This window comes from Ammospiza caudacuta, chromosome 8 (assembly GCF_027887145.1).
Source record: "Ammospiza caudacuta isolate bAmmCau1 chromosome 8, bAmmCau1.pri, whole genome shotgun sequence".
NCBI classification, from domain to species: domain Eukaryota; kingdom Metazoa; phylum Chordata; class Aves; order Passeriformes; family Passerellidae; genus Ammospiza; species Ammospiza caudacuta.
The window spans coordinates 7,152,075-7,180,019 of NC_080600.1; the positions used below are offsets into that span (position 1 = coordinate 7,152,075).

A 27,945-nucleotide genomic window follows, 5' to 3' on the forward strand; every position below is an offset into this window, starting at 1 on the left:
TTCCCAAGATTTTAGTTAAGTGTAACATAAAACTGTGAAAGTTTAGCGGGGGAAAAGCCTTCCTCCCACCGACCTGGCCGGCCAATCAGGAGGGAGCCCCGCACCTCCCTCACTTCTGACAACTATTTAGCAACTGAGCTCAGCTAAAGTTTCCAAAAAGTTAGAATAACTTCCTCTCTCCAAGACCTCAATTTTTTTACACAACCTCGGTCCTTGAAATAAGAGCCCTTCAAGCAACCTGGAAAACGTTTGGTCAGCAAAAAAAAAAAAAAAAAGGAAAAAAAAAAGAGAAAAAGAGTCCTCCTGTTTTTCCAAAGGATCTGTCTCAGGAATTTAAAGCACATTTAAGACACACACACACTCACATAACATAAGGAGGGGGGGAAAGGCTCTTCCCCTCCCCTTCTTGCAGAAAGCATGGAAGAAAGCTCCAGTTCTCCTGTTTCCCCTGTGGATAGCTTGGGGACCAGTGAAGAGGAGCTGGAAAGGCAGCCAAAGAGATTTGGCAGGAAGAGAAGATACAGTAAGAAGTCCAGCGAAGATGGCAGCCCCAACCCAGGGAAGAGGGGGAAAAAGTCCAGTCCCAGCTCCCAATCTTACGAAGAACTGCAGAGCCAGAGGATCCTGGCCAATGTCAGAGAGCGGCAGAGGACTCAGTCGCTCAATGAAGCTTTTGCCGCCCTGAGGAAAATCATCCCCACGCTGCCCTCTGACAAACTGAGTAAAATCCAGACGCTCAAGCTGGCGGCTCGGTACATAGACTTCCTCTACCAGGTGCTACAGAGCGACGAGATGGACAGTAAGATGACGAGCTGCAGTTACGTGGCTCACGAGAGGCTCAGTTATGCCTTCTCCGTGTGGAGGATGGAGGGAGCGTGGTCCATGTCGGCCTCCCACTAGCCACCGCCTGGGCCGGGCCAGCCCAAGGGGTAGGTACCCGTTTCTCTTCTCCGGAACGATGCTCTGGGTCTGTCTCCCTCTCTTTGCCCTTTGTGGAATGCTGGGGATGCTGATGGGTTTGGGGTTGCCGACCTGGAGGACAGCGTAGGCACGTCCAGTTCCTCCCGCTCCCCCCCTGTGCCGGAGGAAATTCAAATAAATGGAGCTTCCAGGAAGGCAAAAAATGAGATATCTCCAAAATTTTGGGGCGTGGGGGAGGGAAATAATAATCAGCATGCTTTTGCTCTGTGGGAATGGGGAGTAAGAGGGGGATGGTGTTGAGAGCTGGGTGATGAGGGACAGAGGGGAAACCGTCACCGTGTGACATTTGCCAGAAAGCGCTGCTTTGGAGAAGGGCTCGGAGAGGAAAAGGTGATGGCCACAACGGGCTGACAAGGGGATCCAAAACAGCTGCTGCCCCGCTCTGTGGGTGCCTGCACCCCAAAAACCCCAGTGCTGAGCCCCGTGGTGGTCACATCCCCTCCCAGCTGGGGGGCCGGGAGTCAGCAGGACCCACGCAGAGCTCGGCTACGGGTTCGCCCCAGGTTGTGTTTCTCTTAAAAGAAACAAGCAGCAGATGTCGGCTGCAGTCCCGGGCTGTGCCCCTTCCCCCTCACACAGCAGAAAGCAAACAGACATAGGAGAAAGCCTGCTAAATTTTTGGGTTTGTCCAGTTTCCCTTCCCCAAAGTGACGGTAAAGCAGCGGCTGGCGTTAGGCGCAGTTTCTTATTTACTCTCCTCACCAAACCCTTCCTCGTCACTTTCCATTAGCAGAAAACTACTTCCTCTTCAGCTGCCTTTGTAATATTCTGGGAGGGAGGAATAAACAGTCAGAAAGGAGAGGGGAAAAAAGCCTTTTAATAACACCCTCATCTCCAGCTAATTAAGCAGAGCAGCTCTGCGTAGTGTCAGCCAGAGTTTGGGTCTGGCCAGGCGCTGTCTGGGGCTCCCTACATAAAACAGAGCCCACAAACCCATTTCACCAAGCAAACACTCTGAAGGGACATTTTTCCCCGCCACCCTTATGATGTAAAAATGAAATAATTTCATCATGTGCAGAGTTGAAGAGGAAAGTTTATCCCAGCCCATTGGCCGGGCTTGTTTAAAGAGGCAAATCCATCTTTGTTCAGTCAGCAATGAATGGCCCCTTTGAATAAATAATATATAGAACCAGGCAAAAACTTGATGCAACTGCAGTGCCTCACTTCAAAAAGGTAAAAAATCGTGAAACCAGGACTTACTAGTGGCGTAAAACGGACTTAAAACCATCTTAGATGTAAATGTTTCGCTTGCATCCTGAAATGGTTTGGAATTTGCACTTTGGTGCTGGAATTAAGTTCTTCTAGTGATTCCCCAAAATATGAAAAAAAGTCTCAAAATTGGTTATTCTGTCCACTGCAAGAGCTGCCTGTTGTTTCATTTTATTTAAATAGGTAACACTGTTGTTGTGGGGTTTATGGCCATCTCTGGCATTTTTATATTTTGCATGTCGTGCCCCGATTTCAACTGCAGAAATCCAAATCTGAGTGGGTTTTTCAAAAGCAAAACCCTCCATTTATGCAACAGAGAGCCTTTTCCCATGCTAATCTGGCTAAAAAACTGCAGCAAACAGATTTTAAAAAAAATCCCCACACAAAAACCCAGGCTTCTTGTCAAAACCAGATGTAAAATGTCCCGAACACATATTTCTTCAGCAGTTTAGATTGGCTGAATAGGAAAGTGCTGGGCTGGAACAATGCATTGATTCTGTTGTTTCCCAAATGATGTGTTGCCATTAGCCAAGGATGGTTGGAAATCTGTTATCTAATACACAACCCTCCTAGCACACGGGGCAAAACTTGCCTTTTTTAAACCGTGTTTTAGGCCCCACATTGGTTAAATTATTATTAACATTGCTCTGATAAGGCAGATTTTATGGGTAGGTGCTCAGATTGTTCCCATCTCCAAAAAAATGTGTGGATATAATGGAAAAATCGCGATGCAGAACCAAACCCCAGCACGTTTTGGTTTGATTTGGAATAAATCGGAATTCGGCTCCTTCGCCATAACCCAGTGCTCCGAGGTGGCTCTTGCAGAGGAATATCCCAAACTTTGCCCCTTTGCCTGTGCCTGTGCTGTGCAGGAACACGCGTGTGGTTGGACTGTTGAAAAGGTTGTTGACAAATGGCCTGGTGCGGTGCGGTGTCAAATTCTATCGTTTATGGCGACAGAAATTACGGCTGCCAGAAAATAAAAAATAAAGCTACAACGAGGTCCTCAAGAAACCCTTGAGAACAGGCAAGTTTAGCTGGGTGGTGGGACTTTTTATGGGCTGGAGGGGAGCAGCCTGTGCTGCCCCAATGGACAAAACATCCATAAGAAATTGCTGTGTGGGTTTGGGATCAGCGCCTGCCTTTCCTAGGGAGTAGGAACTGCAAACGTGGGGTGAGTGCCGCTCAGGCTGGGCTGCCATCCTCCCTTTTCCTGAGGTTTTGGGAAGAGAGAAGCAAGGAAAGGTTTTCTCCTTAGGGGAAGGCTCATTCCCCTCTGGCTGCAAGCAAAACAAAAATCAGAGGAGCTGTTTGATTAGAAAATCAGAGCCTTGGGAACTGGGAAAATGCCACCTGGCCCCTGCGAACGTCAGCAGGTCGCTGCTGCTCGCTCCCCTGGCCACGAGAGCTTTTCCTGTTCTGCTCCATGGAATTCCAGACAACTGACTCCGGGAGTTGCAGGAGAAACAGGCGCAGATTTTGCACCTCTAGGACTGCAGTGGGATGTTTCAGCCGAGCCTTCCTTTCCCGCAAAATCTCCCCATCCTCACCGCCAGCACCTGCGCCCTTCCCCTCGCAGCCACCTTTCCCTTTTGCTTTTGAAATGTTCCACAGGCTCTAAACTGAAAAAGAACAAACCAGGAAAAAAAGTATATTTCCTGATATTTGTTTTGTTAGGGATTAAACCTGTCCAGCTGGGATGGCAGGACCAGCAGCACAGCCCTGAGCCCCGCACCAGTAAGACCAGTCTGCTGCTCCTTCCCACTCACTGGGGACGAGCTCTTTGCGTCCTCTGGGCTGGCACTGGCACTGGGAAACGCTTTTCCCACCTTTTCCATGCTGGAGAAGCCACGTTTAATGCGTGTGTTCAACCCAGAGCCCTCATCCCATCTCCCCTTCAGATTTGCAGGGCTGTTTCCAGTATAAAACACCAGCATCCTATTTCATTTTTCTCCTTAAAGGAGCAAACAGATGTTATCTCTGCTGGCCCTGGGAACAAAACCTAACTCTATAGTGTCTGCACAGTTAACTGGGGGTGTAGTGACACTGGAACGAAGCCCTTTTTTGTCCCAAAAGCCCCATTTTTTTATACGCATCCCTCAAAAAATGTAAATAAGTTTCCTTGACAGGAAGGATTGTAAAGTTTGGTATTTACATTAATAGCCTTGTAGCGGCGGGGAGGGGTGGGGGTTTCATCTCAGTGCATTTAAAAAGCCCAGCAAAATGCATTTTGGATCCTCTGTTTACGTTCGTGTCTTTCCTTGGGAAAGGATAAATCTGTTAGCCAGCAGACACCAAACACGCTGCAGTCAGCCAAAAACCGCTCAGGCTCGGGGATCTTTGAAAAAGAGGGTGCAAGGGAAATGCTCCGGAGAAGCAGACATGCGAAGAGACAAATCTGCCAGGGGGCTAGACGCAAATAAATGAATTACCCATCAGAAAGAGCTGGAGACACGCATGGCGGAGGGAAAATGCAGGATCGGGTCCGAAGGAACGCTTAGAAAAGTGGTAAAAACGTGTTATTACTTAATCTGCTGGAGGCAGAGCTGCGGTGAAACTCCTATCGGGAGAGATGTGCGTTGAAGGGTCATTAAGGGAACAATCGAGGCAGACATTTGGGCTAAGTAGACCTAATTTGTCTCCAAATTAGTCATCCTCACACCGCTCGGCTCTGCAGAGCAGCCCTGATTTTCAAAGCATCGTCATTAAAACGAAGGGAGAGATTGAAACGCTTCTCCTGAGCAGCCTCCCCTTCACATTCCTTCCTACGGTGCTTTTTGGGGGCATAATTCCTGCAGTTCTAGGTAGCGGTGATAAATGAGCCCTGGAGATCACAGCGGGCTCTCACAGAGCTGGGACAGATCCTGTAACCACCGCTGAGATCTCTTTTGGGTACATTTCATGTCACTCTTTCCCCCGGCAATATAATTATTTTTATAGCCGTAGCCCTCAGAATCATTTCCATGTGCTTCAGCACGGCTTTGAAATCTCCGAGCCCAAACCCTCCAGAATTTATGTCTTGCTGGAGAGCTACAGGAAGGGTTTGATGAGGCCACGAACGTGGAAAGGATCGGCACCAGCTCCCCGAAACACAGAGCGAGCTGGAAATGCCGTCAGGGAATTACAGCTGGATGGGGAAAGCGGATCTTTCAGGGACCCTTTTCACCCCTCTTCCCAGGTTTTGCAGAAAGTTGGGAAGGGGGGAGAAAAAGCAAATTGCTCCTTGTAAGGTGCTGATCCCACCAGACACCTCGGTGGCTGCTCGGAGCTCCTAATTCCCTTCTTCAGGCAAATTTGGAAGTGACGAAAACCAAGAAACCATCCAGCTGGATATTAGCAGGCTCGCGCTAATTAATGATCAGTTCTCAAGAATTAAAACAGTAGAAATATATGCCAGGGATTAAAAAAAAAAGGCAAAAAACGAAAAAAAACAAACAACAAAACACCAAAACAACACTTGGCATCCCGGCATTAATTAGATTTGTAGTTGTGGACGATGACCACTCAGCAACAACAACTAATCACACAGAAAGAGCAAATTAACTCAGCCAGCCCATAAATCAAGGCAAGGCAGCCCTTGCCCTCAGACCCATCCCTTTAACCACTTCCACACCAGCCCCGATGTCCTTGTCCTTCCCCTGCCAGTTGTGCAGCAAAAACGTGGGAATCAGAGCTCTGCGAGCTCTTTGGGATGTGCTTCTCCTCCTGCCTTTGGGGGGTAAAACAGAGGATCCCTCTTTGAATTTTGTGATCTGCCACCCAGAGCCCAAGGTTATCAGTGTTTAGCAGGAAGGAGGGTTTTCCCTCCGGAATGGGGGAGGAAAAAAAAAATCAGTCTTTCTCTGTCACATCAAGGGAAGCCGCGTCAGGAATTTGGAGACAGGTTCCTTGCAGGAGGAGGGTGCAAACGGGACAGAGAGGTTTGGTTACCACTCCCATAAAAACGTGAAATAAGCGGCAACAACTCCTAAGCCCTGTTGTTAACAGAGGGCTCTAAGTGGCCATTAGATCCCTGAATTCTCCGGATTTGTTCCCTGGCTTCTCCGGGTCTTTTTTGTGGAAAAGGTCTGCTGATCTAGTACTCCAAAACGAGCACAGGAAAGGCAGCACGGATTCTTCATTTCCAAACCAGCGGCCAGGGAGTGTCTGGCACTGCCCAGGGGCTGGGATCCACCTGGATCCAACCTCTCTTTGCTATAATTACGTGATTTGGGATTTTAAAATTTAATTTTTTTTACCCCCGTGCTTCGGCAAGGAGTGGGATTGAGGAAGATCCGCTCTCCCCCAGATCACAAAAGTGATCAGAACACCAAAACAGAAAATAATCCTCGTGCCCTGCACTCTGTGGTGAGCGACAGTCCCTGCTCTTCCTCCCATCTCCTCTCCACCTTTCAACCACAGCCTGGAAAACAGAAAAGGAGGAGGTGGGGGCGAGAGAAGAGACAGATGTCTACGGGTTCAGCTTGAGATATATATTTACTGGAAGAGGTCCAGTAAGCCTGGCCTAGCTTTAATTGAATTCCTAATAAGATAGTTTTGCCTTGTTAGCTGCCACCCCCAAGAAGCATTTCCTTTAAGAGTTATCAGACCTGCCAAACACATGCTTTAAAATACATGAATTGGGTTTTGGGTGAGTTTAGCCACCAGAAATCCTCGTGCAGTCTTTTATCTGATTATGCCCTCAGTTTTAGCTGTTCGGGTCTCCTTTAAATATCATATGTTTGTGCTTAAATGTAAATAAACCCAATTGCTCTGCTGAAATGGGGGAATCACGGCTGTGCTGAGCCTCCTATTAAAAATAATTAGTTAATCCAGCTTGGAAAATTCAGTAGGGTGGGATGAAGCCAGGGAGAAGCTTTCATAGGAAAAACAGCATTTTGGGTGGCTGGGGTGAGGGGGTCGCCAAGGTATCCACCCAGTGTCCCCAAAACCAAACTCCTCAACAAAACTAACCTGACAGAGACACAAAAACTCACATTTCAGGCTGACCCTTATGGCAAATTTTATGCACATCACGATGTGATTTCTCTGTGTGAGAAATTCGGCTCCTTAGGCAGAATTTCTGTCTGGGAGGAGAAACTCAGAAATGCAAGGAATAAAACAAAGAAAATAGTGGACTTGGGAAGAAGATGAACTGGGAGATGCTTCCCAGCAAACAACCTGGCATTGGCAACTGGAGACAAGCCACCTTGTTAAGGAAAGAAAGGAGTTTATAGTTTAATCTACCAGCACAAAACCCACCTGGGCCCACCAGAAACTCCAGTACCATCACCCATGAATGCTGTCAGGACCATGCTTGCACTGAAGCACAAAAATCCCACCGTGAATATGGCCAGGACAGAGATGCAACAAAATTTATTAATGACCCCTTAATCAAAGGGGTTTGGATGGGGAAAATAGGTTTTCTATTTGTCCCAGCTGAGCACTTGCCCCGCTGTCCTTCTCAAGTGTAGCCCACCAGGATGTCCAGTACCACCTCCACCCCGTAACCCCCCAAAATTCATCCTACAGGCATTTTTATGCCAGTTCTTGTGAGTTTGAGTCTTTCTCCCCCCAAACACACAGGTGAGCTCGCCCATCAGTGGGATCCCGAGTGTAGGATGAATGGCAGGAATTGAGCCTCTGCATGGAAGCAGAGCATTTTCACCCATGGTAGTGCTTCTGGGAGCACCAGGGAATCACCCCCTTAGAAATTTCCCAGTGAGAAACCAGGGCATAAAACCACATCATAAAAACAGGCCGGATGAGATAACAGCAGTTTATTAAAAAAGCGTTCTGCACAGAGCATATTAACTTGTACTTTTGCACATTGGATAAGATGGCTATTCTGCATATTTTAATTTATTTTGCTTAATTATCTTGCCTGATAAGCCCAGGAAATTTCTGATAGCACCAAGCCCTTTTTGCTGCAGTAATTGTGAGCGCGGTGCTCCGGGCACGGCCTCGCGATCTCCAAAGCTCCTTTCCAGCTCCGTGGGGGTTTGTGCACAGAACAACCCGACATTTTACAAGGGCTTTTTCATCCCTGACCCCAAAAGGGGCTGTTTAAGAGATGCAGCACTAAATAATCCATTTTATACCAGATGGGGCTGAAATGTTTGCTGCTGGAAGGGAGCTGGAGTGCGGCGGAGCGGCCGCGTTCTGTCCTCCATTGTGGTGTGATGAGCTTGCACTTGGGTTTTGGGACTGAGAAGAGTTTCAGGCTTTTGAACTGTTTAAATCAGCTCGGACCTCATGAACAGGGGAGATCAGAGATCCCTTTCCAGTGATTCCCTTGGAAATTTACAATCAAAAATCTGGTGATCAATATTTCTTGTTGTAATGCACGCAAATGAATAGCTCACCGCTGCTTTTCCTGTTCACTCCAGGGAAGCTGGTAGTGGAAAGCGCCTCAAAAAGACCCTGTCACACCAAACCCACAATTCCAGGCACCCCCAGGGCAATGCCATGTGCCCAGAAGGCTGAGAGTAGGGAATTGGGAGCTCAAAACACGCTGATTTTCAATAGGACCGAGTTAATCTGGAAGTTTTCCTCCTAAGCGCTGTTATTTTGTAAACCAGGCAATACTTTCACTCCCAAGGAGTGGAAAAAGGTAAATATTTTAAAGTTGCCGAGGGAAACAGACACGACTGAAAACTGTAGCTATTCCTTAACTGTGCATATTCGTGGAATTGTAAGATTTTTCAGGCTAATAATGTCAGAATCAATTTGTGGAATCATATGGTTTTTTGGGATAATCATGTCAGAATCAGAGAGAAAAATCTCCTGGCCTGAAACACAACAGTCTGAAATCTATTCCTGCTTTTTCATACTGGTTTATTGTTCTCACATATGCATCACTGGCTCATTTTCTGCTGCAATTAGCGAGGTTTTCATGCCCACTGCAATGCCCGAGGTATGTGTACAAGTCCCAAGGACACTCACCCCTGCTCCTCCAGAAAATAAAACCTCCTGTTTAGAGCACATTCAGAGCTATTTCCTAATGCCATCATTTCACCAGCTGTGAAATGTATTTTTGTCCCCCAAATGCTGTTTTTCCTTAATCTTTTGCTGAAATGCTACTGCACAGTTTCTCACACAGCTACAGCCACATTTATGTTGTTTGAAGATCCAAAATCTCTTTCTGGAGAGGAAATCCATAGGCTCCCCCCCTGCCTTGAATTACTCATTCACTGCACTGCTCAGGCTGCCTTGCAGCTTCTCTGCAGCTCAGGCACATCCTTAAAATTGCACACAGGGCTAAAATATTCCAAAAACCAGGAGGGTTTGGGCCGTTTCTGAAAGAGGGAGAGGAGGAGATGAAGGTTTCCTGGAGCTGTCACAGGGAGCCTGGGCCAGAAATCAATGCCTAAAACTTTTCAGGGGGAAAGCTGCTGGGACAATTTGGGACCTGGGTGTTTGGAGCTGCTCCACTGAGGTGCAAACAGGGACAATGAGGCACAAGCAGGGCAGAACTCAGGAGAGTTGTGACCCTGTGGCGAGATTTACCCCCACTCCCAGCTTCTTCCAGGAGAATGCCCAAGCCAGGGATGCCAAACCACCCTCAATGACAGCGCTGGCACTGCTGGCACCCCAATCCTTAACCCTGGTCCCCTCTCCAGCCCCTCGGAGCAGGAGAGGAAGCCTGGAATTTGGGCTCTCCCTCTCCCTGGCTGCCAACATCCCAGCAGCATGGAGGGATGCAGGGACACCAGGCTTTGCTCCAGCAGGTCCAGGAGGCATTGGATAGGACTGGGAGACAGATGAGGCTGCTCCGTTTCCATTCTCTTAGGAAACTTAAGAATTTTTATAAAAAAAGCGAGTGAGGATTTGGCAGCGAGCGGAGGGTGGGGATGCCTGCCAAGGCCTGGACAGCTGTACCTTCTTCACTAGCAAGTTGTGTGATCAGCTAGGGCCGTGCTGAAAGCCAAGAGGAGTTACCAGAGCTGCCACATCGCATTTGGCTGATCCTCCCTCTGGGAGACACCTTAAAGAAACAAACCCACCCTAAGAGCTCCGCCAGCGCCAGCACAGCAGAACCGGGGGTCACCCCACAGGCTCGGGGTGCTGCCCTGGTGTTTCCCCCCCTTTGCCTTTCCCCAATTTGGGATCCAAGATGAGAGGACAGGGGAGGAGCAGACTTATCCGAGGCTGTTTTTCCATATTTTGCTGGCGTACCGAAGCCCTGCCTGCCCCTCCCGAGCTCGGCCGGACCTTCCCGACAGCTTGAAATAACCCAGGAAATTGTGCAAAGGCTGCGGCGGGCCCGGGCCCGGCCGGCGTGAGGGAGGGAGGGACACCAGGCCCGGCAGCCAGCACCAAAGGTGGCACTACTGCACCCCACATTGTAAAGAACTTTGTTCTGGTGGGCTCTTCAAAGTACCAGGAGGGTCACAGCAAAGAGAGGGAAGGAGGTGTGATGGGTTGCAAGGGAATTTGGAGAGAACCGATGTGACTGCAGAGCCCCGGCCGCGGCTGAGGGAGCCTCCCCTCCCGGCAGATAGAGGGACAAAAGGCTCTCAGATGAATTCTTAAACAGAAAATTATCCCCCCTTTCCTTCGAGAGAAAAGCAAGAGATCTATCTCCAGGTGTTACCCCATCCCCTTCATCTCCAAGCACTTCCCAGGCTTGAAGATTTCGCTTCAAGCTCATCACTGAAACAAGCTCCAAAGGCTCCCCTCGCACAGCCTGCCACGTGTATTCCCATTCCCCTCACAAAGCTCATTTTCCCTTGCAAACATCTCCAAAATCTCCTTCCAAGAGCCCGTGCTTGCTCCAAAGCTGCTCTGAGGTGCCCACTCCCCACACGTTTGTGCACAGACATTTCTGGCCACGTTCCTTCCTCTCTCCCCAGCAGCTGCAAATTCCCAGGTTGGGAGAAGGAAAAAGTGGAAAACCACAGGAGCTGCTGGCTCAGCACCTGCTGGCACTAGAGGGCAGGGTAAACTGCATTAAATAAAGAATCAGGTGGGGTTGGGGTTGCATCCCAAGAGAACATCTCCTGTGTGTCCATCAGGGATATCTGGGAGCAGCTAGGAGCTGTCTCACTGCCCGAGAAAAGGAGGAACCAAATTTTGCACTTTTTGTCAGTGATCATCAGGAGAGCAGACTCCCAGATTGTCTAATTTAGGGTCAGAGTGTGCTTCCACCTTGCAGTCATAGCTGCCTTTCTAAAAGAAAAACTCTTTAAAAAAAAAAAAATTCTCATTTCTCTGCTGTGTTTTCCTGAGTATGCGATTAACCCTGCTCAGTCCTCCTCTTAACAGGAGATTTTAAATTAGCTCCAAACACAAAAAGCACAGGTTTATGCTTTCCTTTATCAACAGCCACTCCAATAAACAACCCCAATTTTTAAAGATGACTCCAAGAAGGTCAGGCAGCACAGTCATTTCTAGCAGGGAAAAACCACACAGAGCTGGCAAGGCAATTCGTGGCCTAAACACAAGGAACAAAACCTACCAGGTCAGCCCTAATCCTGCAGGACAAGCATCCTCCAGAGCTGCTGGTAGCCACAGAAAGCATCTGCCCTTCCCTGAGGGACTGGGTTCCTTAAAAATCCAAAGACTGGGGTGCATGAGAAGCAGCTGGAGCTCAGAGAGATGCGGTGCCCACAGGGCTCCTACAGCACCTCAACACAAGATGAGACCCCAAAAACTGCACAGAGAGCTGGCAGGACCATCCTGAAGATCCTGGGGCAGGGAGACGAGAGGGACAAACCCCAAAATCTGAAAGATTTCAAGGATCACTTAGAAGAGAGTCACTAAATGCTGCTGGGCAGGAGAAATGCAGGGGTTTGGTTGGGATTTGGGAGTGAAAATGTCTCAGGCCTGCTTTGCTGCTAAGGAACAAGGGGGGTCTGTAACTCCCCACTGAAAAAAGGGGGTTTGAAGTGTCAGATTTTACCCTTTTCTGACTTAGAAATGGGGTAATTGACAGGCATTTTAACTTTTTTTTTTATTTTTAGTCTGATAAGAAGGGTGAGAGAGTACAGATGTTATAATTTATGCTATTACAATCAGAAGTTAACTATTTCTCTAAAGCATCTAGTTAATTTGTAAGGTTGTTTTTTTGAAACTTGTTTCTAGTTCTATTCCTCTCTCAATAATGTTTGTTTTATTCAAAATATTCATTAAATATACCCCCAAAAATAAAACCACACACATACACATGGAAGCACAGCAAATTGCAGAGGTGATGGGTGAGGAGGGAGCCCCCGGCTTGCTCCCATCTGATCCGGTCACCTCCATCCTGTTTTCCACTGCTTTTGGCAGGCAGCAGAAGTGCCACGGGACACTGAGGCTCTTTCCAGCTGATGCCCTGCTGGATGGTGCCTCAGTTTCCCCTCCAAAAAGCAAATATTAACTCTTGCAGTGCCCGCCTTGCCCCTCCCCAGCAGGCAGGACCTTGCCAGCAGAGGGAAAGGATTCACATGCCACCAGGGCTGGATTTACATTCAGCCCTTTATATTCCTTTCACAGCTTCTCATCTCAGAGATCTGAATTGCAGATGTTGCTGTGCCTCACATTTGGAGGGGGACAAAAAACGGAAGGAAAAAGGTTAAGCAGCTCTGTGAGTCACTCCAATACACGACCTACTGTTGATTTAGAAACCTACCTCGGCTGTAAATACACAATAAGCTTCTCTGAAGTGTTTAACCTCTTGTATTCTGTCCAGAAAAACTAATAAATGAGAGCAAAACATCCCTCCTGAGTCACAGAAGCAACAAAGCTGGAAAACCTTGCCGTGGGTTCAGCTCTGAGGATAAAGTGACCCAAAACAAGTGACCTAAGGAGGGAGGGGAAAAATAAAAAAGAGGATTAGTGGGGCAGATAATGAAGAGAGCAGGCTGTGCTGCTCTCTGGGACCTGCTCCAGGCAGCAAAGGCAGGAAAAAACTTCCCAAACAAGAAGAGACAGGCTGTGCCATGAATAAAATAAAATACACCCCAAACCAATAGCGGGACTCTGGCTCCACAGGCACCCACTTGGTGCACCCAGACTCTCCTTGGAGTTGCACAGGCTCCTCACACCCATCACAACCCCAAATCATTTATCCACAGGCTCCTTTTCTGGGGCTTTTGGGAGGCAGAAGGCATGTCAGTCACATAACTGGGGAAGGGCTGGGAGAAGAATTGCAAGCAGGAGAATTAGCTTTGCCACAGGTCTTGCCATGCATCAGTGCCAGGGCAGCTCTGGAGAGGGCAAGCTGGGCATGGAAATGTCCTGATTTCAGCTTTGGAAATGTCCTAATTCTAGCTTTGGAAAGCCCTGTGAGTTTTGGAAGGCAGCTGAACCATCCAACCCCCCCCCCCTCCACACACACACACACACACACACACACACACACACACACACACACACCACCCCCCCCAACTTCAAATATCTTGTTGAATCATCTTTTGTCTTCAAAGCAGAGGGTGTAGCAGCGGAAGGAGAGCCTTCCCTGGGATTTGAGGCACTGAGTGGGAGTTGAGAGAAAGGCCAGCATCTGCTGATCTCAGGGTACCACCAGGAGAATTCTGCACCAGGATCCCGAGGAGGTCACTTGGGCTGGAGCCATCCCGAGGCCTCCGGCTCGAGCAGGATCCTGCAAAGTGACTGAGGGGGGCTGGATAGTCCCAACAACCCCAGTGATTAAAGGGAAAGATGATGAGCCAGCAGTTCCAGCATAAATCAGGCTGGCCTTAAAGATTTGGGCGTGATTTAAATCGGCAGAGCTGTGGCTCACAAACCACCAGAGGTTTTTGTAGGGATGGGGATGCTTCAAATAAAAATAAAAGTCACTGCTCTGGTCAGCACAGAGATGTAAAACTCAGGGTAAGGAAAACTGCTTGAGTAGTGCTGCTGGATAATTCAGGCCCAAATACCTCTTGGAGTAATTTTCCTCCAGTCCCTCCTTATTCCAAGGCAATTTCCAGTTCTAATCAGACATGAACTAAGGCAGGATTCCAGAAAATTTATTTAAAGCTCTTTTTTTGCTTGTTTAGAACTCAAAGATTATGTACTCAAGCTTTTCCACCTAAAAACCAAAGGATGGAAATTTACCCTATTAAAAATACTACATTAACTGATTAATTAAGTTAATAATCTGTTGGGGTTGATGATGAGCAGACTGAAGTTAAAGAGATTTAGGGCCCCTCCAGAGCTGGGAGTTTTTTGAAAGACACCAAGTTTTCTTGATCCTTTTGAGAGTTCCAGCCTAAACTCCTATTCAGCAGCCTTTACCATTTAGTTGCTCTTTGGCTCTCTAGGAAAAACTAAAATCCCTGACACACAAGAGCAGCATAAGTAAGGATGAAGCAGCATTGTCAAGTTTGGAATGCACAGCTCAAGTCCAGGTGAAGGGACAAGTTGGTTCAGAGCTGTCCCAGGCTGTCTCCATGTCTGGTCTCAGCTCCTTTTCCTGGCAAGAAAAATCCCACAGGCATTCCCTTGCTCAGTTCATCAAGATGATTTGGCTGGATCTCACCAGGGAGCCAGGCAGTGAGTTCCCCAAAAATTAAGCCCCTTGTCCCTAGCCCATGCACACAGGAGGATCTTGGCATCCATGGAAAAGGGGAGCAGATCCCCTCAGAGCAGACACAAATCACCAATTCCTGCAGCCAGGGCCTGGCTTGTGTAACCAGGCACTGGAGGAATAAACTCAGGTCTTTTCACCCTCAAAGATCTTTCAGCTCCCTTCAAACTCAAACCAATCCACGATTAATGAAGCAGAGATGGAAAACATTTGGAGGAGTCCAAGAGCCTCATCCCCTGGACTTATGGCCATCCCAAAAGCAGAGGTGGAACAGCGAAGTGAGGAGATGGGAGCAGAATGAGGATAATCTCTGGAAGGAAAAGCAATGCCAGCAGCTCTCCTGATGTGTTTGGAGCTGGCACAGTCCTGCCAGCCTCCTTATTCCAACCCCACAGAGCTTGGGAACAGCATGCAAACACTTGGAAGGGAAGGAAGAAAGCATTTAATAAGTCTGAAATAATTTTCTTACAAATTCATTAGCTATTATTTCAGCTGTGTGACCTCCTGAAGGGACTTTCTAGAGGGCCAGATTATGCAGTCAACTGAAAATATAAATAAGTATGGAGAGGGCAAAGATCACTTTTTCCAGCCAAAGCGTGTGGGATGTCAGGTTAGGGTTCCTGTCGGGTGCATCCGTGCACTTCCAGGAGGGGAGCCTGGCCCAGCACTTGCATTTCTTCTGCCATTTCAGGCAAAATCATCTCATTTATTGGGGTTGATCTCAATTACTGCTGCTTTTAGGGCTGCTTTAACCTGAATGTCTGTGCATAGATTCACACTGATATTTACTGCTGGGGAAGGGCTGTATTGGAGGAGAAAAGTGCAGAGCACATACAGATACAGATCTTCCCCAGCCCTAGAAGTGTCCAGGGCCAGGTTGGATGGAGCTTGGAGCCTGGGATAGCAGAGTGTCTCTGCCCATGGCAGAGGGAAGAACAAGATGAGATTTCAGGTCCCTTCCAGCCCAAATCATTCTGTGATTTTCTGGTATGGTGAGACCCATCTGTGCCTGTGTAACAACGGCAACTAGGAATTTCAAAAGAAAACCAAAGCATTTTAATGGGTAAAAAGCACACAGAGGAGTGAGAAGTTCTTAAATTGAGTCACCCCAGACATCCTCCACACCCAGATATTTAATGGAATCTGGGATCACAGATCATCTGTGTGTTGTGTGCGGAAGCACGAACATATTTCTCTAGACAGAGACAGATCCAAGCTTCCCTATTCTCTCCCTGCATTCAATCTCATTCCCTAATTAGCCTCTAAACCCCCATTTCAGTCACTAAATGTAACACCCAGCCTCCCTCCCTTCACAAATATCACACGCTGGTTTAACCTGGAGAATTCCAAACTTAAACATCTTGTACTGCAAATATAAACCGTGTGTAAAACTCAGTTGTACAGAGCAGAAAAGCTGTTCAGCATCAACCAGAGGTTCCCTTCACCCCTGGGCTTGAAAAAACCCAGTCTAGAGGAAAGTGTCGGATCAGACGACCTGTAAAGGTTTCTCCCAACCCAAACCAATTTGAGATTCCCTGAGCTGCAAACCCAAGCAGAGGAGCCCATCAGCAAGTTCTGAGCAAGCCCCTGGCTCCCAGCAACACCAGCTTGGCTCAGCTGGGCTCAGCTGGGCTCAGCTCTGCCTGCAGCGGAGCCCAGAGAGAAGAAGCACGGCCAAGCTCCAGCACGGAGCCTTTGTTGGGAGCAGATGCTGCTCCTCCTGCTCCCCCCAGAGCAGGGATTGCATCAGTGCCACAGGTTATTATCCCAGCGGGAACCTCGCAGGGGTCACTCGCCGAGGCTCAAACAAGCCCAGCTTTTGCAGCTGGCAAACCTAAACAAGGCCAGCCAGCTGCTGCCGAGCTGAGTCAGCCGTGCTCGCTCGTCCACTTAACCCGTTCCTTTAATCACCCAAACCCCCAAAACCTGACAACTGCAGACAGGAGAACACACATCTGCCCTTCTGCAGCATGACAGGCTGGAAAGGACCGTGGAAACCGATTTTCCAGGGCTTTTTTTCCCTCGGCTGCTGAGTGCGTGCTGCACACAAATCATGTTCCTGGGAGTCTCTGGCTGTGCCTGCTCTGAGTCAGCAGAGCATGTGCTAAACCCCAGCCGGCCAGCGGGGCGAGCAGCTCACACTGAAATATTGAACATGTGATTGCATGCTCTGCTAAACACTGTCCAGCCGATCTGTTTGCTCCTTGAGCAGCTCACACTGAAATATTGAACATGTGATTGCATCCGCCCCTAAACAGCAACCAACTGATCTGTTTGCTCCTGGAGCAGCTCACGCTAAAATATTGAACATGTGATTGCATCCTCCCCTTGCTCCTTGAGCAGCACACACTGAAATATTGAACATGTGATTGCATCCTCTGCCAAACACCAACCAGCCGATCTTTTTGCTTCTCGAGCAGCACACACTAAAATGTTGAACATGTGATTGCATCCTCTGCTAAACACTGACCAGCAGATCTGCCTGCTCTTCGAGTGTGGAGGTACCAGTTGTGGGTTTCTCTGTGTCTTGGTTGAAGGCACTTGAGATAGGAATTCATGTTTGGACTCAAGTGTTTCTTATTTCTTATCAGTAAAACAGTCTCACTATTGTGAGTTCTGCAGCTTTTCATTAGAAGGCACAAAATGGCCAACAATCTCCTGTTACAAGGTGTTTTAAAGCTAAACCATCCAATTAAGAGCTGACACCTGGATTATTTCCCCTTTTAACCCAATAACTGATCCCACAGAGCTGCAATGGGGGCTTTTCTGCCCAGTTACAAAATGCCACCCAAACCCATGAAGAAGAATGAGGAAGAAACCCAGGATGACCCCCTGTGCCCTCCATCTTGCTGCCATCCACAACATACTAAAAATCCCAAAACCTCAATTTCTCACCAAGTGATACACCTACACTACTCTCTATTTCACACTTTTGTGGATTCCAGTCTATCTTGAACTCTAGGACACTTTCTCCACAAATGAGGGTCAAAGTCAGTGCTGCCCTGGGGGTCAGGGCACCCCAGAGAAGACAGAGAAATCTTTCCTGTGCCCTGGGTTTCCACACTCGAGCAGCACACACTGAAATATTGAACATTTGATTCCATCCTCTGCTAAACACTGCCCAGCCAATCTGCCTGCTCCTTGAGCAGAGAGGTTCCACCTCTGCACGCTTCTTCCTCTGAAAATTTGAACTTGGTGTTTGCTCCCCTTTGGAAAGCAGCAGCAAGGGAGTGATAACTTTGTTTTACCTCTAAAATCCAGAAGTGTAATCAAAAGGTGACACAGGAGATCTGAAGGGATCTATTGATAGGAAAGGAGCAGGGAGCAGCGGCACAGACAGCAAGCAGAATAAAACAAGATTCTAGAAATCATTAGTCAGTCATTGCTTTGGGAATTAGACCCCTCAGGGTGTCCATTGATGGGAGGGGAGGCTTTTGGAGCAGAGCAGAAGGTTTGGGAAGCTCCCTGTGCTATCCAGGCTGGAAACTGAAGAGAGTGTGAGTAAGATCTGGCTCCCTGTCCTGCTCCCTGCGGTTTGCCTTTGGACCCATGGAGAAGTTTCAGAGAAGCCCATAAAGCAGCTGGCCAGCCCCATGCTGGGCTCAAGGCAGTGGTGCCGCTCCTGGGAGTCTTGGAAAGATGATTCATGGATGCTCAGAGCCCGGACAGGGAGCAGGGGGGATGCACTGACCACAGGAGGAGGATGGCAGCATCCAAACCCACAGAAATAAACATAAATATCCCCACCCTGACCAGCCACTGTGCTGTTGCCTGCATCAAGTCCAACTCCTGGCCCTGCACAAGGCACCCCCAGGAAGCCCTTGGGAAGAGGCTGGCAAGGAGAGGAGGAAGAAGAGGAAAGAGAGGGGTAGAGATGATTATAAACACCAGGGCAGGGAATGGGCTGAGTACCTTAAAGGACTGGGGCTGAAATCCAGAGGGCTTGATGTAAGAAGCCAAGGTTTAAGGGTTTTAAACCTGCTTTGAATGGGATGTTCTGTGATTCTAAGCATGGGTAAAGCCATCTGCATGGAAGGCAGCAGCTGTAAAGTTTAGGAAAAACAACCATTCTGTGCAGTATTTGCACTAAAGGCTGGAAGAAATGTGGGGCTGAGGAGAGATGTGGGAATCAGGGTGGCTTTTGCCAGGCTTGTGCTGTGCTGATGTAGCTGCCAGGCCAAGGAAAAGGGAGAGAAAAAGCCCCGGGGCAGGAGGAGATAAGGCAGGCAGAGCAAGCCAGGCCTGTCACACCTATTCAAATTCCAACTCACTGTCACCATTCCCAGGGTGCCAAAACCCCAATCCCAATGATTTACCCCAGCCCCACAAAACCCAGAGTGGCTCACTCCATGCCGAGGACTCCTTCCCCCAGCAGGATTGTTTGTCAAATAAAATACAACTCCCCCTTCACGAGGGCAGCACCCTCTAACCCCAGGTATTTTAAAGAGTTGAGCAATTCTTGCCGTAAAAAAAAGATCAGAGGGCCTTTATTGACTGCAGCAGGGTTAAGCCGGTTTATTCCAAGTGAGAATTTGGCCCCTTGACTTCAAGGAAGACATGCTGATTAATCCCAGATGGAGATCTGGCCAGGCACAATCCCTTCCCAAAGTCCTGGGGCTGAATCACCTCCACTGCTCAGAGCCCAGGGAATTACTGAGGAGCAAGGAACAGCACCTGCCATGTGGGAAACACTGAGGATGGGACCAGGGAATTGGGATTGAGGAATTTAGGGACCTTCAGGGTGTGCCTTACAATGGGGGGAAGATGCCAGAGTAGCATCCTTTCTCCTGCAGACATCTGGGAATGTCACCTGGGATGGGAGTCTTAAAACCTGGGCATTGAGCACAGTGGGCAAGGAGATGGGGAATCTTCCTTGCTTCTTCCCACTGAGGGCTCCATGTGGTGTTTTGTAAGGATCCATAAGAGTAAAAACAGGATTAAATCCATCCATGCTTCAGGAAAAGCTGCCCCAGCATTTCTTTGGCAGTTTTGAGAAGCAGACACAGCTTCATTCCTACTCCAAATGCCAAGAAAAAGGATCTTTTTTCAGCAATCATCTCCAAGGCTAACTCAGGACAGGCAAGATTTTGCTTCCCAGAGTTTTAGGCACCAATGCCATACTTTTTGCAGGAAAGGGTAAAATCCTTTACATGTGTGCCCATGGGGAGATGGCAAAACTGTGGATAAACACCAGAATTCACCAATTCCAAGGCAGGTATTGATGAAGTTTTGGGTCTTAAATGCAGAGGGGGTGGTGGAAAGGCTTCCCTTTGGCCAATAATATCTGCTCTCCTAAAACCTCCCCCACCAGGGGCAATTTTTAATGCAGGAACATTAAAACTTCACAGCTGTGGGGTGCCAGTGTCTCTCCCCAAATTCCCCCTGGGGGTCTCTGGCCCAGATTTGCATGGTGCAAGCCAGGGGGACTCTTGCTGAGGACTTTGCGTGCGGAGGAGTCTCCTGAGAAGGGGGAAACGCCTGAGCTCCCAGCTCCCCGCTCCAAGCTGTGTTTGTGAGGGCCAGCATCTGGAGCGGGGTGGGAGCCGAGGGCTGATGGGCAGCAGCACACGTACAGCTGTGCACATCTGGCCTGCAGGTGTCTCAGCTGCTTTGTGTCAGGGACATGAAAAAGCACCCCGAGTTCCCGGGGCAGTCGTACCTGTCCCGTGGATTGTTCCCAGAAGCCCCCAGAATTCCGTGGGTTTTTTGTCTCTGCTTTTTAGTGGGTGGCCCCAATTTTTTTTTGTTTGTTTGTTTTTCCATTATTTTATTTGAAAGAAGGAGTTTAAACCCTAGATGCTTTTAAAACAGGGGGGTTGTGTTGTTATTAATTCCACTGGCATTAATCCACGCAGCTGAGTCAGTCATAATGGATAGCTGTCATCCTTCCCCTGATTTACTCCTAGGAGTAAAGGTTACTATAGAGCCTTTGTGCTGCACTGGTGAAAAAAACTGAGGCTGCTCCTCTTTATGCTCAGCCACAGGTACAGCCAGACTTGCTCCCAAAATATTTAATCTGTGCAAGGACAGGCAAAGTGGGAAAACATAGGAAAAGTCTCATCCATGGGGTAGGAAAATCCCGGAGCATCCCACAGGGATGCTGCTGCTGCTGGGGTTTGGGAACTGCAGCTGCACACAGGAAAACTGTGAGAGCAGAGGAGCTGCTGGCTGAGGAGGCCAGACCAACAGAGTTCCCTTGGAAAAAGAAGAAAGGCACAGATGTATATGTTTATTTTTAGAGAAGGTGTCTTTCCTAGAATTTGTATTATTTTGGCAGGAGCGCTGAGGGGGTGGAGGAAAGGTTTCCCTTGGCCAATAATATCTGCTCTGCTAAAACAGGGTGGAGGCAGGGGGGTGTTCTCACAGCCCAGTTCATATCTCAGTTGTGTTTATCCCTGTAGAGGCTTAGAGGGACCAGAGACCATGTCCCAGTGACTGCCAGCTTTGTCCTAAATTAAATCAAATTAAATTCTCCCTCGGGCTGCCAGCTGTGTCTGTGCAGGGTGGGATATGTCACTGTGAGCATCTCAGCAGAAGCAGATGGATCACCTGTGACAACTCCACCCTCCTTCTCTGATTTCCAGCAGCCATTCCCACTGCTTTGGCCCCGTTTTGGGTGTGCATTTCAGGCAGTGCCTGGCAGCTGGAGCCCTCCTGGATCCAAGAAGGCTGCAGGATGTGGGACCTAGGAGGCAGAGGAAGGTGGAAATGTGGTGTGAGCCTCAGAGCCGCTTTTTAGGGACACATCAGTGTCTGTGCAAGCTCTCCTCCCCAGCCTGGGTATTTCCCTGGAGCTGCACCAGGAGAACACCTCATTCCCTGCCCTTTTGTTCCACACCCCTCTCCTGTTTTTGGTGTGGGGCAGTGAATTTGAGCCAGAGAAAGCGATGATGAGCTCTGCTAGCCAGGAGGGCCGGTAGGGGCCACTCCTGCCCCTCTTTGCCCCCATCCCTGGCCCAGGAGATGCCACTGGTGTCCTTCAGTGCTTGTTCCCCCAAACCACCCACCAGGCAGCCAGGCCGCTCCTGGCTCTCCCAAACTACACGGGGCAGCTCTGCTGCTTTCCCCTGCTCCACTGCTCATTAGCGGCTTCCGCCCCTCGGCAATTCCGAGCTGCCATTCCAGTGATGTGCTGCCAAGGTTTTCAAAAGGGGGCTCCCACAAACCTGCCTCCTCCTCCTCCTCCAGCTGCCACCAGCCCTGCTCGGCCTGTGGAGGAGTGCAGGGCTGGGGGAAATGCGCCGTTGCTGTTTAAAGCTTTTTTTAAATGTTGGTTTAAAGCTGTTTTTATATTTGTTTTAACTTTCTGGTGAGGGAGGGACGCAGCACCTTGGGGCCAACATTCCTGGCTGCCCAAATATTGCTGCAGGGAGGCAGAACCTAACAGAGAACATCTGAGCATCCCAGCAGCAAAGTGCTTCACTTGTCAGCATTCCCTTCTCCTTCCTGTGGTGAGCACAGGCCCACAAGAGTGATTTTAGCTGAATTTGATCTTTTAGTTTGATTTGACCTGAAATGTTGAAGAATTGGCTCCTTCTAGGTGTTTTGGAAAACCTTCCCAAAGTTTTTCCATGGGAAGTTGTTGAGCCCACAGGTAGAAGCCATTGAATTCCTCTGCTTGGTGAGCATCCCTCTCTTCTTCTCAAGGGGTTCTTTCCATTCAAGGCCAGGTTGGACAGGGCTTGGAGCAACCTGAGATAGTGGAAACTGTCACTACCCATGGCAGGGGGTGAAATGAGATGGACTTTAAGGTCCCTTCCAACCCAAACCACTCTGGGATTCTATGGACAACAATAACCCTTTCTGCAGCTGTGTGAGGGGGGAAAAAATATTTAAAGCAAAATTACAGAGCCATTCCTGGCAATATGTGAGAGGAGCACTCACAACTGGAGCTCTCTAACCTCATGGCCGTGCTCCATGCTGCTCCAATGGCTGGGAGCAGACCCAGGCAGGAAGGACCAGGGCTCTCCCCTTGGCTTCTTCTTGTGGCATCACCTCTTTATGATCCTCCCTGGACAGTGAGGTGTCAGCAAACTGATGCACAAGAAGGTGTGGAGAGGAAGAAACAGCCCCAGGGAGAGGAGACAAAGCCCCAGTCTCCATTTCCTCATGCCACACACCCATCAAACTGCTCCTGATAACAAACTGGGGAGCTGCAGGACACAGGGAGGATGTTTCACCCCCAGCCAGCCATGGGCAGATAAATCCCCCAAGCTCTGCAAAGGCTGGGCTGACTCAGAGAGAGGCTTCTCCCCGGGGCTCAGGAATGAGCCTCTGCCAGGGATGTGTTTTGAAATGGTTTCCCAGCTGTAAGATGCACATAATTGTGGCTTTGCCTTCATCTGGGAGACTTCAAGAGCGGATGGTTGATAAGGATGGAGCAGCAGAGGCAGCACAGCCCGAGCCAGGGGATCTGGTTTCAGTCTGTCCCTACCCGCAGCACTCGATCTGATTTTGGCCCTCTCTCCACCCCCTCGCACGGACACAATTATCTGAATTCCTTTCCCTGCTGCTTCCTCCCCTCTGAAGCCTTGCAGCCTGCTCCTGCTGCCTTTTCCAGGGCTCCCTCCTTTCCTGCCTCAAGGGATTTCTGCTGGGTTTACCCTTTCCTGGTAACACCCCAAAAATCAAGGGATTTCTTCTGGGTTTAGGCTTTTCCGGTGGGAAACATCCCCCCCAAAAAAATCAAGGGAATTCTGCTGTTTTAAGGTGTCTTTTTTTTGTAAATTGAAACATGTTTCTATTTAAATTAAATAAGCTTAAATTTAAATGAATTTGAGCATTTTAAACTTAAGCAAGGAGAGATTGGATGAGGTCCCGAGCAACCTGGTCTGATGGAAGGTGTCCCTGCCCATGAAATGGGATGAGCTTTAAGGTCCCTTCCAGCCCAAACCACCCTCTGGAGTGGCTGCCATCGATTCTGGCTCCAGGGAGAGCTGAGAACTCTGAGAACTTAATGAAATAATTTGGGAACATGCCTTCAGCAGTGATCCTCCCAGTCATGGGGATGCCATCAGCAATTTTGGCTGTTTCCCACTCTCCCCATACCCTGAAACAGCTGGGCCGTATTTTTTATTTGCCCACAAGACAAAAACAACAGCAACAAAGGAATCAAGGCCAAGTGTCCAAACCTGACCGTGGATCTTTTGATTGCTCTGTGCCACAGGGCTTTTTAGGGGAGTTATTCCCAAAACAGCTAGGAATTATGGCTCCTGAGCCCAGGAATGGGATTTGAGTGATTTTCTAAAGCAGGAGCATCACCTTTTGTGCTGTAACCCAGCATTGCTTGAAGCTACTGGTGGGACTATTCCAGAATAATTTTTTACACTAGAAAGATGAGAGATTCAGTGAGGAATAAAATTCCTCACTCTGAGTGTGGTGAGGCCCTGGCACAGGGTGCCCAAAGGAGCTGTGGCTGCCCCTGGATCCCTGGAAGTGTTTAAGGAAGGGCTTGGAGCAACATGGGATAGTGGAAGGCGTCTCTGACCATGGCAGGCATGGAACAGGATGGACTTTACAATCCGTCCCAACCCAAACCATTCTGGGATTCTATGAATGCCACATTTTCCTCACCTTGATGTGTTTGCTCTGTCCCATCTTGTTCAGGCCTTACCTCTGAGAAGAACCAACCTCACATGGGATTTCTCCTTCGCCATTCACCCTAAAACGTGCCTGGGATGTAGGGAAAGAAAACAAAAAGGCCCTGGGGGCAGGGCCTTTTTTCTACACCCTCAACTTTAAAAGAAATTGCAAAAGCTACCTTAAAAAAATAACCAACAACCAAAACCAAAACAAAACAGCAAAACCCACCAAAACCAAAAAGCCCAAACAAACTCCAGCAGTTTTCCTGCATTTCACATTTCATTTGCACTCTCGGCCATGTCACGGAAATGATTTCAATCCTTTTGTAACCAAACCCACCCCAATCCTGTATAAGCAAAGGCCTGGGGGACCTGTTGGGAAATTTCCTGCAGCCAGGGCCGTGCTCCTGCTGCCACCTTCCATCAGGCCAGCAGCTCCCTGCTCCTGTGACGCCCATGCTGGGCTGGGGAATGCTTCAAAAACAGGGAAAAATGGATCAGCAAAGGCCTCAGACAGAGGAAGCTGTGCTGAGGCAGAGCATCACAGCTGGGCTCTGTGTTAGGATAAGAGAAATGCTTGGAAATCCCCAAGAAATCCCAGGAGAAAGCAGTTCCCATCCCTGGGAGTGTGCAAGGCCAGCTTGGATGGCTCACAGAGGTTTTTGGGGCATTTTTGCACTTCCTCAGCCCTTCCTTCCCCCTGCAATAGCCAAACAGGGCCAGGTTGCTGACATGAGGATCACATGCCAGATTCAGAGTGTGATTTCAGAGGGATTTCAGAAGGTGATTTCAGAGGGATTTCAGAGTGTGATTTCAGACTGTGATTTCAGAGTCTGATTTCAGAGTGTGATTGCAGAGCGAGTGTTATTTCAGAGTCTGATTTCAAAGTGATTTCAGAGTCTGATTTCAGAGTGATTTCAGAGCCCAATTTCAGAGTGATCGCAGAGCCTGATTTCAGAGTGATTTCAGAGTCTGATTACAGACCCTTATTTCAGAGTCTGATTTCAGAGCACCATTTCACAGAATCACATCACAGTCTGGGTCGAAAGGCTCCTCAAAGCCAATCCAGTTCCAGGGAACCAGCATGAGGTGGAATGTGGCAGAGCCATCCCAGAGCTCTGGAAAATCTACAATCCACAGGGCAGGCCATCACCATCCCCTCACCATAACAGGGAGAAAAATCAGCCCCTCAGCACCGAAGTGCTGTGGAATTCCCACTTTTCTCCAGCTGGAGGTGGAAACCAGAAAGAATCAGTGGGAAGGAGCAGCCTCAGGGCAGCAGCAGCCAGAGCAGGGGGTCCTAGCCAGGGTTAAAGACGTCAGCTCTGCCCCAGGAGCAGCTTTGTGCTGAGCTCTCTGCTCTTGGGTGGGATTTAAAAAAATCCCTGGAACCAGACCAGCTTTTTATCTGGTTTTACCTCAGTTTTGTGTCAGCCATATTCAGAGAGGAGCAGGGCACAGCAAAACCTCGTGTGACCATCCTCCACCCCTTCCTTCTGCTGGCTGGAAAAAATAATAAGTTAAAAAAATAATAAAATCAGCAAATTGCTCCGTGGTATCTTCCTCCTCCCTGGGTTTCATTTTGCTTTCCTGGAGCCCTCCCTGGATGGGGAAAGGGTCAGCCTGTCATCTGTCAGACGTGGGCATCCCCAAACCACCGGGAGAGGTGGAGCTCTCCTAAGTGCTCCTGGGCAGCCTGACAAGTCCCCGAGCTGGTCTGCAGAATGTGGTTGTAATTAGATAATTAATAACTTGGAGAGGGAAAGGAAAGGAAATCAGCTAAATGGAAGCTTTCCTCAGTGGGAGGAAATAATTATATCTGCTTTTTGATATCTGAGCTGAGGTGGCTTTGCTGAAGGCAGGAACAGCACCTTGCCTGCAAAGCCATCCCTGCCCTGAGCAGGAGAGGGGATCCCAGGGGCACTGCTGGGTCATGGAGTTTGTCCCACAGAATTTACCCTGCTCCTGGAAGGGTTCCACGCCAGGTTGGAGCAATCTGGGATAGTGGAAGTTGTCCCTGCCCATGTCAGGGAGGAGGAATGAGAAGAGCTTTAATGTCCTTCCCAACCCGAACCATTCTGGGATTCTGCTGTTTTGATGGATACATTGCCCCTGCCTAGAGATTTACCATTTTAAACCCCACTGCAAACCAGGCTGTGACATTACCAGACTCTGAATTTAGCCTGTCTATCCAAAAGCCTAAGGAATTGTGCTTCCACTTGCACACTGGATCTTGCCCAGTGCCTGGATTAACTCCACGCTGCTGGAACCAGGGGCAGGATTCAACACCTGCTGATGAACCACAGCCTGGATTTGTAGGGAAAAAGCCCTTCCCACACAACCTAGCTCAGAAAGATGTCCTGCATTTTTTGGTGTATTTATTTTTCTTCTCTTTTCTTTTTTTTTTTTTTTTTTCCTTTTCTCCAGACTGTCCAGTGTCTGCGACTGAAGTGGAATTGGAATATATCCAAGTTTGTAGCTTCTGAAACCTTAAAAACCTCAAGAAAACTGGTCCGAAAGACCCCTCTTGACCTCCCTCGCTCTGAACTCTTGCAGAGCATTTCAGACTGAGTAGCAAAACAGCACCGAAGAGAAGGGGCTGAGCCTTTGCAGCATCTCTCCCCAGAACAACTGACCAGAGAGAGAAGGAGAAGCAACATTCCTGGTTGTTCATTGTTGTTGAGGTTCTGTGTCTGTCTGTCTGTCCGTGCGTTTGGTGTTTTATCGCTAATTTTTTATTTTATTTTTTTTTTCTGGAAACAATCTTAATTCAGGAACGCATTTATGAGGCATCTTTGGGTTCGAGTTTTACTTCCCCTTAACTGTATTCTTCTTTATATTTTTATTTTTTTTTAAATTCCAAACCTGATTTCTTGTACAGTCATGGCAAAACTGGACCAAGGCTCTCAGCAAAAAGACAAAAAGAAGGAAAAAATGCCCCCAGCTCCCTGCATGAATTGTTTCAAGTACAGCCTGGATTACAGACTCCACACTCTGCCACCTCTCCCTTATTGCCCCATGATTTGCTACCGCTCATCCCCTTCCCCCTTTTTTGATTTTTTTTTAATTTTTAATATTTTTTTTTTGGTTTTCATTTTCTGTTCCAGTGTATATGTTGCTTATTTGTTTTATTTATTGAGATATTTTTAACGAGCTAAGAGACTGCAATGTCGCTGTGTATACTGCTTCTCTTGCCAGTAAAAATAAAGATGTCATGCAGCTACCGAGGGTTTGGGATTTATGTTCTTGACTCCACAACCCCCAGCAGAGGCTGAGACTCTTCCTTGTGCCCCACAATGTTTTGACACTCAGAAATTTGGCTAAAAAACCCTTTCCCAGGGAGTGGGGTGATGGGGTGCAGAGGGTTTGAACATCACTTGATGATTTGGCTTGGAATGGACCTTAAAAACCCAACACCTTCCACTAGACCAGGATCTGGAAACAGGGGGCAAAATTATCCCAAATGACCTTTTTTCCTCATCAACTATGAGAAGAAAAAAAAAATAAAAAGAAAAAACAAAACTAAACAAAAAAACCCGACAAAAACTCCCGGCTGTGGTGTCTAGGGCCATTAAAAAATAAATCATGTCATTCCATCCCAACCAGCTTAGGGGGAAAAACATTTTAAGATGCCAAATCACGGCCCTGTCTGTGTGTGCATCAGATGCATTCATTCCC

The 27,945-nt window shown here is 48.4% G+C and overlaps 1 protein-coding gene across 1 annotated transcript; it reads left to right on the plus strand.

The window, feature by feature from the left end:
• The first annotated feature begins 264 nt into the window (after positions 1-264).
• Positions 265-27,439, plus strand: TWIST2 (twist family bHLH transcription factor 2). Its single transcript, XM_058809807.1, has 2 exons — positions 265-929; positions 26,695-27,439. Exon 1 carries the CDS (start codon positions 418-420, stop codon positions 898-900), a length of 483 nt encoding a protein of 160 aa, XP_058665790.1. The 5' UTR covers positions 265-417; the 3' UTR covers positions 901-929; positions 26,695-27,439.
• The last annotated feature ends 506 nt before the right edge of the window (positions 27,440-27,945 follow it).